Source organism: Dermacentor silvarum, chromosome 7, assembly GCF_013339745.2.
Source record: "Dermacentor silvarum isolate Dsil-2018 chromosome 7, BIME_Dsil_1.4, whole genome shotgun sequence".
NCBI classification, from domain to species: domain Eukaryota; kingdom Metazoa; phylum Arthropoda; class Arachnida; order Ixodida; family Ixodidae; genus Dermacentor; species Dermacentor silvarum.
In genome coordinates this window covers 13,785,227-13,800,159 of record NC_051160.1, presented here as the reverse complement: position 1 = coordinate 13,800,159, position 14,933 = coordinate 13,785,227, and the positions used below count along the sequence as shown (strand labels likewise).

The window sequence follows — 14,933 nt, the reverse complement described above, 5'->3', positions numbered from 1 at the left end:
AACAACACCAACACCACGGAACCCCACTATGCTCAGCATTTACACGTGTCCCTCGCGCGGGGGCATGCGACGGAGCTTTTTTTTTTTTTTCCTCCAGCTTCGTCTCCGGGCTCGGCTGCTGAGGAGGCGAGCGTCATCTGTATAATGTTTTTGCAAGGAACTAACCGCGGCGCGCCGCTGCATGAATTGTAGAAATGCTGGAAAAGGGGTTTGAGTTTCCGGGTAAGAGAATTATGTTTTCTCGTATATTCAACTTACAATCCGACGCTATCACGTCTGTAGGTTGTGGTTAAGTCGTACTTGACGATTTTTCTGACGCATTTTATTTCAGAAATTCAATTAGTTCACTAACGCCTCTACGCCACGCGGAGGGCCTGCGTGGTCGAGTGGGTGCGTGGTCTGCGTGGCCGGGTGGTCACTGGCATCGGCGGTGGCGGCGGACACCATCGCGAACCGAAACGGCTATTGGAATGAGCCCATAAGAGCTTACGCTGTAAAATCATGTGGCATCCATGAAATGTTTAATACTCCGTAGGCTAGTTAAAGATTGCACGTGATTGCTATTGTAGGCTAAGCTATAGAACTTGATGAGCGTAAATCAGCACAAGCTAAAACCATTCTTTCTGATTTATTCGTCCCGCAAGTTTAAACTATATTGCAGTAGGAAAGAATAAGACAGTCAATTGCGTGAAATGTGGTTATTAGCAAGGTGTGGTTTGGCACACGGGAGAAAGAATATTGACGACCAATATAACTGGAGGTGAAAACGAGGGCAGTGCGAGAAATTGGAAACTAGCAAAAGCAACTAACCAAAAATAACGAAATGACGGCATGCAGAGGAGTAATAACGAGACATGAGCATAAAATACACACGAATGAAGACCATATAACAATGAAAATATAATAGAAGAAGTGCCCTTTCTAAGAACACCTGTTCAGGCACATGGGAACAATGAATACAGGTGCGAAAGACACAATTTCAGTGCTGCCGGAAAGGCGTAGAGACAGCTGGCCTTTTCGAAGGCTGTAAAACGTGAAAACTAGCATAGCTTTCCGATAGAATTCAAGCTGGCGCTCGTCGCACGTGGTATCCATAGCTGCATCTTATAATTAGACACACGAATATGACACCTGTTAGACACCTGATATGCCTGCTTTTCTTCGTCCTTTTTTTCTGAGATCAATACTTTTTTTCACGATGAATGAAAACTTCTACAAGACAAGAAACTTTTAAGGGAAACACCTCTTAGATATTTCCGCAATCAGGACAGCTGGCATTCTACCTTTATATTTGCAGAAAACTTCCTAATTATTTGATAACATCATCTTGCATGAGACTGGCTGCGTTTTTGCCTCTAGGAAGATTAAATGATCATGTGCTGTTGCATTCAGGATAAGTGAAGTGTTTATTTAGTCGGACTGACCATGTTCATTGCTCCAGTCTCGTCTCATAAAAATATTTTCATATTGAAATGCACAAGCTATAATTGTCATTATACAGATTTGGTAGTTGTGTGTCGGGGCCCATGAAATGGGTGGAACATTGAAGTACAAGGGACATGTGAGCAACCTATACTTGTTGATTTATTTACTGCTTCTCCCCCTTACAAACTACTGACCACCTTAACACACAGTTTTGGCACAGTGTGCTTCGTAACGGCGACTAGAACGCGCCCTAGTGCAGACGCCAGATGGAGGAAACATCCGCTTGTCGCAAATTATGTTTTTATATTGCAAGACTCTCGAAATAAATATTTATAATAAATTTTGTCACCTAAGTTTTAAATCGTGTAATAAAACCTAGCGCCATTTTTGAATTTTAATTAGCAGCAGCATGACCAAAAAAAGATGTCTTAGTGCGAAGTTTATTGGTTTTATTTCTTTGCGATTTAAGGCGGCAGAACCAATTTTTTTTTTTTTTTTGCGTATGCTCAGAAAAGTGGGTTTGCATAAGTGTACCGAGGTTGCCCTACTCTACTACGGATTATTATCGTTACATGCAGGTTTTGAAGAAAAAAAATTGGAGGACGCTTAAGCTTCGCCTTTAAGAGTGGAACGCGGTAGCATTAAAAGCTGTCTGACTGCTTCTCACGCTTCCTGGCAACTGCGGCTTATGTAACCGTAATGTTTACCGGGAAAAGCTGGCGGCGAACGCTATGCACGAAGGCGAGTTTTCTCGTGGAAACGCGGCCTCTTGCGTGGGCAAATATGTTATTCTTTCACACACTTTTAATATTTCAGTCGGAGAAGATTTCACATAAAATGCATGCCCTGTCGGTGTTTTGTTTCATGACATTTCTTTGTGGGCTGTCATTCTCAAAATTCCGAGGAATAGCTCTCTAAGGAATGTAAGACAAGGTATGAGCAACTTTGGTTATAGAACTTTAGTACCGTATATAATATATAAGGCAATTTTCGCTCACGGTACGCCAACGCCAGCTACGGCGTCGACGCCGACAGCCGGATTTTCTGTGATACGGGGCCCTTAACATGTCAGCCGGCAAATATTGTGGGCTAGATGTTGCGAAATAATTTGTCCAGACTGAAAAACAAATTGCGATTCCGGCGCTAAAGTGATTCCGTATTTTTAAGTACTATCTTGAACTTCGGCGCTTACCTCTAGCTATGAAAGGATGGCGAAGGTGCAAGTGTGGCACAGCGGATAGTGCATTTCCAACGATCGACTAATCTGCGTTGTTATCGATAGACTCGGCATCACGCGACTCTTTATTTCATCTCATCATGCATTCGCGGCATATTTCCTCGTGTTAAGCTTTTCAGCGGATTGGTGTTACTATTTCCTCGTGTTAAGCTTTTCAGCGGATTGGTGTTACTAGCCACTAATGCTTTCGACGTCGTTAGCAGTTTTTTTTTTATTTTTTTTGCCCGAAACGCCGAACACCTAGTGTCGCGGCAAATGACGCCTGCTTTTAGCTCACATGCTTCTTCTGCGTGTTCTTTTGCAGGACCTCATATGAACTATGATGTTTCAACATTTCGCAAGACATTTCCGTGCTAGAAACTGATAATGACGAATAGTATTGTGAATAGCATTGTCAGAAGCTACTATTGTGTTCAGCCAGGCTGGTACGCGTTAGATGCAGGTGATTGCTTCGATGTTATCAGTCCATAGTGCAATGCATTTCGGACTGCTAGCGTAGCGTTGCCAGCACGGCCCAAGGACAAGCTAGTTAGTATGCACTAGCATGATCCCAATGGGCAGTAAACGACAAGCTAAAAGTGTGTATTAAACAGAGGAAAATGTACAAAACAAATATTTTGCCTCGCATCCCTGCTTGGATAACTGTACATAGATGCAGCCGTACGAGCACAACCAACTTGGTGGTCAGCAAGGTGCATTCAGTCGTCTACACCAAACCGAAGTATAACGCGGTAACCTTTAGGGTGGGAGCCGTGAACGTGCAAGGACAGCCCTTATTGATAATGCATGAATTTTATATTATAGCTGGGGCTATTTCTTGCAGAGTGTCGCAATAAGGAAGACCGATATTTTTGAATTTGAACATAAAAGAAAAAAGTAGTGACTGTGTAAGTCGGACCTCTATTGTCTTATACAACGCGGAGCATTCTTCTTTAGATTTTCCGATTGATCTTGCTAGTTCTGAAAATCGCCTTTTTGCAGTTTACCAGAAGTGGCTGATGCGCCTGCGCGTTGGGAATAGTATATATTCCGTATCCCGCTGTCTTTCGAATAAAGTTGTTAGTAGCGCCTATGACGTGTGTCTGTGTGTTTTCATTTGTGGCTGTGCCTTCGCGCTACAGTACGTCGTTAAGCAAACACCAACTTGCCCAATGACAAGTTCTCCTGAGGACGACGAAGTCATGGCCTGCTGGAATACGATAACCAACCCACTAACCGCAGCTAAAAACTACAGGAATGAGTACAAAAGAAGGCCATCAGCCTAACATTTTAGATGGACGGAAGGCAACGCATTCGCAGAAAGCTTCACTCACGATTATGAAACCATCTTCATTTTTACCCCTGGTTTGGTTGTAGGTAGAATTGCACCTTCGAAGCTGCGGTGACATACCAGAAGTAAATAGAAGGCTTGTGCTACAGTCCACACTTCTCCACACGTGGAATAAGGCCTTCCGTTGAAGTAGAGCACCTTTCAAGAATCACTTGTCACGTTTGTTATCAGGAGACCCCAAAACAACAAGGAATAACCGCTATTGCAAATTGCCTACAGTTGTACCCGGAAGCTTATTCCCCACGAAAAAACTCAGTGGCAGCAAGAACCAATTTAGGGGACTGGAAAGATTAAAATAAATTGTGGTTTTACGTGCCAAAACCACGGTCTGATTATGAGGCACGCCGTAGTGGGGGACTCCGGAAATGATCGGAGTGGCGTTAAGATATGAGGACGAAGTGGTGGGCATACGGGAAGTTAAGAAGAGAGATAAAATTATTTAAATGCAGGAACGGCATTATCTGTCTCAGTGGAAGTCCTTGAATTTTTCAAAAAGTGTCGAGAGGCAACTGAGTATTGTCGCAGTGGCAAGAAACCTATGAACCTTAGTCAACTGGTGAACCTTAGTCAGTTGGTGTAGCCACACAAACATGTAACCAATAATTGAGAAACGCTTCAATACGGCGTCGGGATTAGCCCACTGCTAAACACCTGGGCCGCACGTTTCAGCTTCGCTGGTTAACCATCTGCACGGAGTGCTTGGGCGGTGTTTTTTTTCCTCTTTCTTTCTTTCTTTATTATCTTTCACTCTCTTCAACCTATCACAAGCATAAAAGCGACTACGTGTCACTGTTTTTACAGAGTGCTTTCCATCTTTGTCCAATGCAAATATATCTGCGCCGCTACCATTGAAAGACGGCCGCACTCAGCAGTCACTCTTTAAAACTCGCAAGGAAGCACTTTAATGCTCCAGGCATGTTAAATTTCCAACAGGTGATAGAAAAGCAAGTATGACTGAAAATAAAAGAAATAAAGGGCAGGACGTCCAAACACTCGGATAAGACTTGCCACATGTAAACTGGGAGTAGCATCCCATACGTGGGAGCGCGTGCATCTTGAACTCTCTTGGTGTCAAAATCACGGACACAAAACTGCCCCTCCTTCAAAAAATAAGAAACAAGAAAGGTAACAAACAGTGCACTCGACGGCGGAGCTATATACCGACGCGAAGCACAAGTACCACCTGACCGTCGCGCCATGATTGGGTAGCTTAAAAGGGACGCTGTCTCTGATAAACATCGGCTTCAGTTTACAACTTAAATTTATGTATAAACTCATCACTATGCGAGTGTTTATGGGTCGCTAGGGGACACTGCGATCAAAATATAGTCTATGTGATTCCGCGCAATCAGTCCCACAGGCTGCACTGTTCCTCTCGCACCATGGCGTCGTCAGGGCCACATCCGAAGGCTTGCGCAAACTTGGGGAAGTTGATCAAGGGCACGTTGACCCTGCAGGTTCAAATGGAAGATAAAACGCGACATAAGAGTACACTCACTGCGCACAGTGAACAAAAATCTATAAGTGGCGCGCTCTATTAATAGCAAAATGCTGAAAGTACTAAAACACAAAGCACAAGGTCAGCTTCCTCTTTCCGAATGTGGCTCGGTTGATTTATTGTTTCCTTTCATGGCAAAAATAACTGGCATTCTTTAAATATATTATGGTTATATGCCGTTTCATTTGATTGGCAGTTTGTTCTTACCATACTGTGACACCTAATAAATGCCTCCTCAGATGCAATAATATCTTGATGTGGAATCTATAAATGTCGAACAATCAAGTGATGTGGAATCTATAAAGTGCGAACAAGGCTATTTGCGCTATAAAGGCCCAGCAAAACGTTTTTTTTTTTTTACTTGAGCTGGTTATTGCAACATTTCGCTTTGTTGTGTTACAATAGCATACACCGTCTCACCTATAATTGGACGGACTGAATGGTCCGTGTGTCAGCTGCAGCTTAAGAGCTCTGGTCCGCTTCAAATCGCAGAACATCTGAAAAAAAAAAGAAAACAGTCAAATCTAAACAGCATGAAGAAAATCAACAAATAGAAATGTTCTGTAGAAACCACTGGAGACGGTTGTAACCTATAGCTTTTAGTACTATATTTCGTGTAATAATTCAATTTTGCACCAATTACAATCTGACCACTTTACTTGTAGAGTTCCCTCTATTGTTTCCACGTTTTTGCAGCCATTTCGTGGTTTTGCTTATATTTATGCACAATATTTACCCATTGTAGCAGCAACAGACCCTCTAGACTTCATCGTTTCGGTTTAGGTGTTTCGGTCTGCATGAGCGCCTTGCGACGCAATTCAGTAGACGCCGGTAGAAACGCTAAATGTGTCGGTTTTTCTTCCCCATCTTGACGCTGAAACGAGGCACGCTATTTCTTAGTGCAATAGCCATAGCCATAACAAGACAGACGCCACAAAATGTGCAGGGTCGATGGTTATATAATCAAAGTATGTTCGTCATGCCTTGCTAACGCTACGGTTATTTCTTTTCAGTATGAACCGACTAGCGCAAGAACAGGTATTGCGGTACTATTCGTCTCTACCCTTGTGTTTGTGACGACCTTCGCCGTCCTATCAATTTCAAACATGCGGCGCTTTATATCCTCCTAAGACGCCTTGTACAATACATTGCACATTGTCTTCAACATTTTTTTTTCAATATTCACTCGGAATTAAGTGATTACGCTAAATATTAATTATGGGCCTGTAGTACGGTGCAAGTGTAACGGTAATTAAGTGGTTTACTCATATTCCTGTCATCTGCTTTCGAGAAATTTGACAATTAATTGATCTAGACCTCTGTGTCGTTCCAGACGGCCGAAAGCATGCAACCTTGAGGTGTGTATCGAAATCACTGAGATTGTATGAAAATACCGAAGGCGGTAGCAATACGGCAATGTACTACGCGTAGTTCCATCTTCATCTCTGTGTTTACGCAATGAAATGCAGTTTATATACGCAGGAAACATGAGGAGATGACGGAGATAGTTATGATGGAGATAGTTATTTTTTTCACGTACAGGGAGGAGCATTCATTTCAGCAGCTTTGTCATCTCACCGTGGTATTTATATTTAAAAAAATTCTTTTTTTTTAGGTTCATAGCATAACAATAGACAATAGAAACCACTTTGAAGAGTGATTATGTCCCATATTTGTATTCGGGTCTCAGGAGGATATACACCCGTGCTCCGTCAGTAGAAAGACATCTGGGCGCATGCGTCAAGATCTGGCATGATCAGCCTTTGGCATTTCGGTTTGTCTGTTCCTTGTTGACGACGAGGTCGCTAGTTGTCGCCATTCGAGTGATCCCCGCGTCATCCCCGACCCGCCGCAATTGGCCTCCTTCAATCGTCACGTGATAACACACTCCCTGATTTGCGGCGCGCAGCTACGCCTCCCTCCTCTCATTTCAAGTAACTGCATTTTCCTCCTCCCACTTCCTTCGACTCGACGACACCCTCTTTCCAATCCATCGCTGTGCTTACGTCACCCATCTAAAGAGAGGCTTGCGCATGCAGCTAGCAGACGAACGATGAAGAAATCTCATTGAGTAGGCAAAGAAACTTTTCGCTTTAGTAGTGAAGTATAATGTTCAAAGGCAACACGCTAGCTACAAGAGACTCCGCGAAAATGTGAGCTTCCCGGTGACACGCTTTTTTGGCTTTGTGACACTGTATATTTACTTTTTAAGACATTTGGCGACACCTACGCATCGATTCCTACGCAATATTTACTTACAACGTTCTCATTCAGAGGGTTAGAGAAAGCGTGTCTTCACGTGAGAGGAGTTGAAAACCATCATTCAAACGCCGCTTGTCGACCGCTTATTCTCAAAGTCTATGAAACGTATGTTACCTCGTTCTTCGCTTTCTTTATCTCGGCGCGCAATTGTACTTGAGAAACTCACCGTGGCGAAGGCCAGGAAAAAGATGCGGTCTGACGAGACCTCCGGCAGCTGCTTGAGCACCCAGTCCGTGGCACCCAGGGATCGGCTCTTGCGCACGAGTTTGCGGTACACCTAGTTGAAGCCACAGCCGCACTGTCAGCACGGTGCTCCCACAGGAGCACAGGAGCTCTAGCAAAAGCGGGCTTACCCGGTACACGATTGGAAGAGCCGCGTTGTCGAGGATGTTTTCGGTTATCGAAGCGTAAGGATTTATCTGCGAAAAAGAAAGACGGGACTTTTTTTTTCCGATCCACTTTTTAGACGTGTTGAGTTGGCCGTATTTTAGAGGTGTGGAGAGCCGAAAGGGCCACTTATAAAGCAACCCCATTTTCTTTTGGGCACTGGTTTTTACGTCTCGACTGTATTGAGCGCTATTTTCAGTCACAGATGTGTTATATTTTGGCCACTTGCGCTTGTACTCTAGGGCGATGAGTATTTTGTGATACTTATAGCAGGGCTGCAGTCAAATCAGCGAGAATCATGATTCTTTAAAGAAAATTATGTGGTGTAAGTGAGCACTCTATTCGGGTCCAATTATGTTAATGCTCTGAGTGCTGTAGTCGATCAGCAACGCTCACAGAACACTGCACGTGGAGGGCCAAAGAGTGCCTACTTGTGCACGCGCTTTCGAAAGCTGCAGCGCTCCTGTAGGTGCAGAAGCAAGAAGCGTATGAATTGCAGAGCACAAAAAAAAAAATCCTTTCGATCAGAGTTTGGCCTGGTGTCATTATAGTGAAACGGAATCGGTCTGCATATCTTTCGAATGCTTGCCTCTAGCTAGTACGAACGCGATCGAATTACAATGTCTGCACCTGTTTGCCGTAGACTTGGCCGTACTGGTGGAGGAAGCAGTTATGACGGCTCCTGAACTCCTCCTGCGTCAGTCGGTCCCACGGCTTCTTCACACTCTTGCGTTCCTTGTAGAAGGGCCCTGCGTCAACGCAATCGCTTTCTATTGACAGAATTTCAATATTTTTGAGCAGTATGCCCTAGAACAGCGCAGGATGTTTTTCTGAAATCATTCTTCACACAATAATTCACCGTCACTTAAGTATCCTTATGTGATTTGAATGCGACAGCATTACGACTTGTCTAAGTTATCATTTTAAATTGAAACTCCACCTTGATCCACCTTAATCTACCTTGCTCTAAGTTGTACCGACCATAATCACCTAATTCCACTTTAATCCACTTTAATACAATTTAATTCACCTTAATCGACTTTTATCCACCTTAATCCACTTCATTTCACCTGAATCCAATTTTGGGAGCGGGCCAGGGCGTCCGTCTGACGCCGTGGCTACTCTACGTGGCATTTCGCAGTGTGAGCCGAAGCAGGTCCAGCGCCTGAATTGTGACGTCATCACTTGGTCACGTGGGATTTTGGTACCATCGGATGATAAAAACGGACGCCAGATTTTCCGATTCATTGGGCATATAATGCTTTCGCATTAAAAGGTAATATTGTGTATATATATATATATAGCTGTTCATCCACATATTTAATATAGATGTCACAGATATTTATGCTGAACATTTTTCCTTTTAAATCTGCTGCTCATGCTGCAGAAGCTGTGACCAACTCTCGCTGTCTCCACGAAAGTTGAGATGAAATTCAAAGTATGTGAGAATACCAGGAAATGGTGCATACATGTTTAGTCGCTGTGCATCTGTATAAAAGCTTTAGTGAGCACAAGCTTTCTCAGTTGATAGAGGACTTGTGGAAGGATGAAGGTTTATTTCGGAAGAGGGCTACCCGCCTACATATAGGAAGAGAAAGACATAATATCTCCTTCACTGGTCTAAAAGTGCTTGCACGAATGCACGCAAACTTGTCCCACAAGTGTCACTTAATTGTTGATGCGGCGCTTGATCAACGCTACATCAGTGTATTGTTCTATGCGCACCCGTTGTGTATAGGAGCTGCCCATGTAACAGCTGGTTAGTGAGCAAGAATACTTCGTTCATTAGAGGCACACACATGCTCGTGTTAGGCTCGGTGAAATTCTTTAGCTTTTCTTTTTAGACCATAGAGATATTTATAAAAAAGCAATATGCGCAACGTACCTGGCTTTTCTGCAAATTATAGGCGAATGTGGACATACCTTGCTGCTAATAGCATGAGCTTCAGAATAATATTAACAAGGATTATTAATTATACCAATTAATTAAGCATTATTAAGCTAATGATATTCTGGAAGCAATCACATTCTACCACACCCAAATTTTTTTGGGAAATTGCACCTATTTGGAAATGTTCATCATCTATAGCAACCAAGCTCAATGCAGGCAATATCGAAAACCAGCGCGCCTCGCCGCTACGTTAGATGGAAACGGCCCGTAAAGAAATGTGCAACGAAGTGTGAATGATAACCTGTCGCGGCAAATCTTGACAAGGCGAACAGCCGCACATGCTCGCCAGGTAAAGTGTGCCGTATCAGTACCTGCCGCGGCTGGCTGGCCGAAACGTTGAATTACCAACTTCGTCGCGCTTTTTGTCACAGAGCGTTTCCGTCTGATATCAAAACGGGGCCGCCTTCTTGGCGCACCAGGTGCGCTCGGCTTCGGTATTGCCTGCATTAACCGTTGAAAGTTGGTGATGAACATACCGGTTTAAGGTGCGATTATCAAGATCTCAAAAAAAAAATGTGGGTGAACTAAAAAGTGACTCGCTCCTAATTTATCATTCAAACAAATGCCCCCATGGAACAAAAAAAGGTAATTAATAAAAAAATTGGCAATTAGTTGTTTGAAGGTGACGTTATTAGTGGTAAAGTATGTCCGCCTCACCTAGGTGCAAGTTGGAATCAGCTAGCGCAAGACAGGGGTAATTGGAGATCACAGGGAGAGCCCTCCGTCCTGCAGTGGACATAAATATAGGCTGATTATGATGATGATGTCCGCCTCGCCTAAGAATTCCTTTGCGATGTCACGGCGTTCGCTGCACTTCTAGCTTTTTTATTAAAAAATCTTTATGGTTTAAAAAATCCCTGGAAGACGATAACATCAAATAGGCACTGACCACTGGCAATAAAAGCTCGTGTCAGCTCCCTGACCAGTTGGAATCCAAAGCGGGCAGCGTCGACCGGCCTGCGGGCACAAAATAAGTGTTGAGATCAAGATTGCATAAAGCAAGTTCTGAATTAATGACAAAAAGAAACAATTGCCATTTGCAGCGGTAATTATTCTTACGTCACATGAATTCGTTCCCTAATTTGCAAGTGCGCTTCTCCAAAGGGCACACTTACCCGACTAACGAGGACGCCGGTCTAAAATCAATTCGCTTAAATAATTTTAATAATGCCATTTTCTAACATCGTAAATAAATATAAAAATGCGAATAAAATGGAAACTGAAAAAGAAGACCGAACTGCACTTGGCTGTGGAATGTGCCTCTATAATTGGAGCCACTCCAACATTAGCAATTTCGCATTTACAATCTCGTAATACGGATTAACAACAAAGAGGTAAGAAGACGCAGAACAGTGCCGTCTCCGCTACTCGCCATAAGATACACCTTAGTGAATTGTAATAAGATGAGGTGTAATAAGACGATTCAATTGTAAAATTTGGAGGACGCTTAAGCTTCGCCTTCAAGAGTGGAATGCGATAGCATTCAAATTGACAGTTTCTCAAGCTTCCCGACAACTGCAGCTTATGTAACCGTAATGTTTACCGGGAAACCCTGGTGGTGAACACTATGCACGAAGGCGCGCTTTCTGGTAGGAACGCGGCCTCTTGTGTGGGCCGGCCTTCTTTTATTGTTTGCACCTTTAATATTTCGACCTGAGAGGATTTAGCATAAAAGGCATGTGCTGTTGGTGTTTTGTTTCATGACAATTGTTTGTGGGCTGTCACCCTCAAAATTCCGAGGAATAACTTCGTAAAGAATGCAAGACAAAGTGTGAGCAACTTTGGTGGTAATATATATTTGTAGGGCCTGCGTGGTTGGGGATGATTTTCTCGGCCGCGGGCGGCAATGCCGACGCCGGATTTTCTGCGACACGGGGCCCTAAACGCTGTCGTGTTAATATGACGAGCAGATTGCACGTGCACTGATGAAAACGCTTGCTGCTCTTCCATGTGTTTGGTGAACTGCCTTGCACGGACATTGTCTATGCAATTGGATACGAATAATTTATTTTCTTAAAGGCACGAGAAGCGGGTGTTAGGTAAGTGGTAGAAACACATATAAGAAGCAAACGCACGGGCACTTAGCATAATAGGTAGGTGATAACGCTCGTCCAGTGTACTGTCTTCTTTGTCCGTGTCTTTTTGTGCTGCATTCTCCACAGTTAACTATGAACCAACTTACCCAAACCAAACTCTTGCTTGAGAACATTTCTTATACAATGGGCCCCATTCTGCAGCGCTTGTTTAGTGGACTGTGTCGTCGTCGTCCGTGTCTTGCACTTCGTTCTCCCTTGTTAACTATGAACCAACTTGCCAAAATCAGTCTTACTTGAGAACATTTCTTATGCAAATGGCCTTATTGCGCAGCGCTTGCCCACTGTACTGTGTCTTCTTTGTCCGTGTCTTTTTGCGTTACGTTCTCCCTAGTTAACTATCAACTTTCCCAAATCAAGGCTCTGTTAAGAAAGTTTTTCCAAGTTCTGACTGAACAGCGGAACACGCCTGTGGAAACATTAACAGTTCGCGTGCTATGGAGGAAAGCTTGAAGTTGGTGAACGATCTTGTAAGATATATACGTGGGCGACGTGATGTAGGATGTCTTAGTAAGCGATGAATAAAACGAAGGCTCGTAAAACTCGGAAAACGCGGCTATTCAGCGACATAAAGAAAAGTGTTTTAAGATGGATTCCGTTTTCAAGGGTGAAATATTGGTGTCTAATGACTGTAGACAATTGCAGAATCATGCGCACTATATTGAGCACCATGAAGTTTCATGGTGGTTTCACAAGGCAAATTCAAAGACTGGTTTCCACGTGTTACATTTATCACAGTGCTTGTCTCGTACAGTGTTAATAGTACTCACTTCTTTCGGTGCGCCATGAAAAATAAGTAGCGCAGAGTGTGCTGTATTTGTGACCAATTAAAAGACGTGGTATCATTAAAATATACGTTTGATTTTGACGTCCAAAGCAAGCGCTTTAAAGAAGTGCCGCATTCCAAATATCTGTAACTGAAAAAAAATGTTCTGGGGTTTTATGTGTCAAAGCCACGATATGATTATCTAAGTAAAATTGTTCAATGGGTAGCTATGAAGACCTGCTAGTTTTTTGTTGCGAGGGGCTAGCGTACAGTCGATCCCTTGGTTATATGGCAGGCTGGCTTTGTCGCAATGCACAATTCCCAGAAATATGGTGGCCAGTACATCCTTAAAATTGCGAATACCGGGGAATCTTGGAAAGAATGCAGAAATGCGAGAACTCACCACACATTATTCGACATTTTCAACAATCTGTCAGCCACCATACTAGAGTAGTTGTCACTTTGGCAAAGCGAACTTGGCACTTTCCTAAAGGCCACCATTTCACCTGCTATGTGTGGTTTACCACCTTTTAACAAGTTTGAAGTTACTATGCGTGGTCCTTCAGTAAAGTGGGTATTTTCTACAGACTGATAATTACCAGGGTGCTTTCTCAATGCATCAAATCCTTATGCATGCTGTGTACACCTTCTATACGGCTTACGCACGTGAACTGATAAGCAATAATGTTGTTTTCGCTATTTGGTTTTACCATGTTATAAAAACGCGGTGCATAATGTCACCCATTTCAGGATGTTTAAAAATATTCCGGGCATGTTGTCTTAATGAAACGTTTAAAGTGAACAAACACCTTTACGGTCCAATACCACACTAGCAAATGTGAACGTCCAATAATATGTTCGACAATACTTACGGTAGCATGTTGGTGTAGTACAGTGGACTCTGGAGTATTCCAAAGGGCACGGCTTAAAAGAGACGAGAAGTACGAAAAATGAAAAAGATGCATACAAACGCATTGCAATATTCAAACAGTATGAAAAGTAGTGTTTCAAATAGAATTTGCTATAGCTACGGCATGTATAGTACCATCATTACATCCCGAAATACTGCTACCAAAACATTCCTAACGCAACAGCTTCTACGGTTCTGTCATTCCGATCCCAACGGACTTATTATAAGCTTAACAAGGCTTCAAGGATGATATCTGCCTCAGACAAAAATATTTTGACATGTTTTCCATGAGAGATGACATCGAATTGTAACTGCGTATTTATTTGTAGTATTTGAGTTTTTCTCGTTTGGCAATGAATCAAACGAGAAAATGTGAGCGACTGCCGTGAAATGAGTTCAGAGTCTTCGCAAGTCGCACTTGAGTCAGGTGACAAACAGAAACAAGTCGTACAGACTCAACTTTCCCTTTGACCTTGAATGTTCGCGGAGTAAGATGCTGTTATCCCAGTAGTCCCACGACTGTGTAATGTTTCTATTGCTATGCTATATTTAACCAGGTATCGAAAGTCAGTTGGCAACTATGTAGCGTGAATCCTGTTACATGCACGCATTATCTAACCAAATCTATATGCGCAGTTGTCAGCGCTGTAAGCGCAGCAATGGCGGATTAAAGCACTATGTTCCTAGTCTGTCCGTCATTATCCTGTTTAATCGTTACATTTCAAGAAACAAAAGACTGGCTATATGCAGGCTGATGTCGTGATTGTCACGTCTGGTTAGCTGCCATTATCATGACTGGCTTCTTCATAGGCTGTCCAGTGGTAAGGTAACACTTAATTGTCACTCGACCCAAGATAAATTTGTCATTACGTCCACACTAAATCCATATAGCCGGTATGGCACAATAAATGTATTTATAACTACGTAAATCGACTGAAAGCTCTTCGTTTCATATCAGAGATACAAACGTTGTGGTGAAGCAAATTAGTCATTCTCCAGCTGCGAACCAGAGAATATATTCGATAAAATTATGTGTTAGTCTTTCCTAATGTGCAATGGGGAATGTTTTCCTAT

The 14,933-nt window shown here is 43.0% G+C and overlaps 1 protein-coding gene across 1 annotated transcript in view; it reads right to left on the bottom strand.

Annotated features, from left to right (window-relative positions):
* Positions 1-4,837: 4,837 nt before the first annotated feature.
* LOC119457566 (membrane metallo-endopeptidase-like 1) overlaps positions 4,838-14,933 on the bottom strand; it is a 38,617-nt gene continuing 28,521 nt past the window's right edge. Inside the window, exons 17-23 of the mRNA XM_037719173.2 lie at positions 13,822-13,873; positions 10,980-11,047; positions 8,770-8,888; positions 8,106-8,171; positions 7,919-8,029; positions 5,911-5,987; positions 4,838-5,443 (exon numbers count right to left, since the gene is read on the bottom strand). Coding sequence (XP_037575101.1) covers positions 5,341-5,443; positions 5,911-5,987; positions 7,919-8,029; positions 8,106-8,171; positions 8,770-8,888; positions 10,980-11,047; positions 13,822-13,873 — 596 coding nt within the window. The 3' untranslated portion in view covers positions 4,838-5,340. The remainder of the gene's footprint in view (positions 5,444-5,910; positions 5,988-7,918; positions 8,030-8,105; positions 8,172-8,769; positions 8,889-10,979; positions 11,048-13,821; positions 13,874-14,933) is intronic.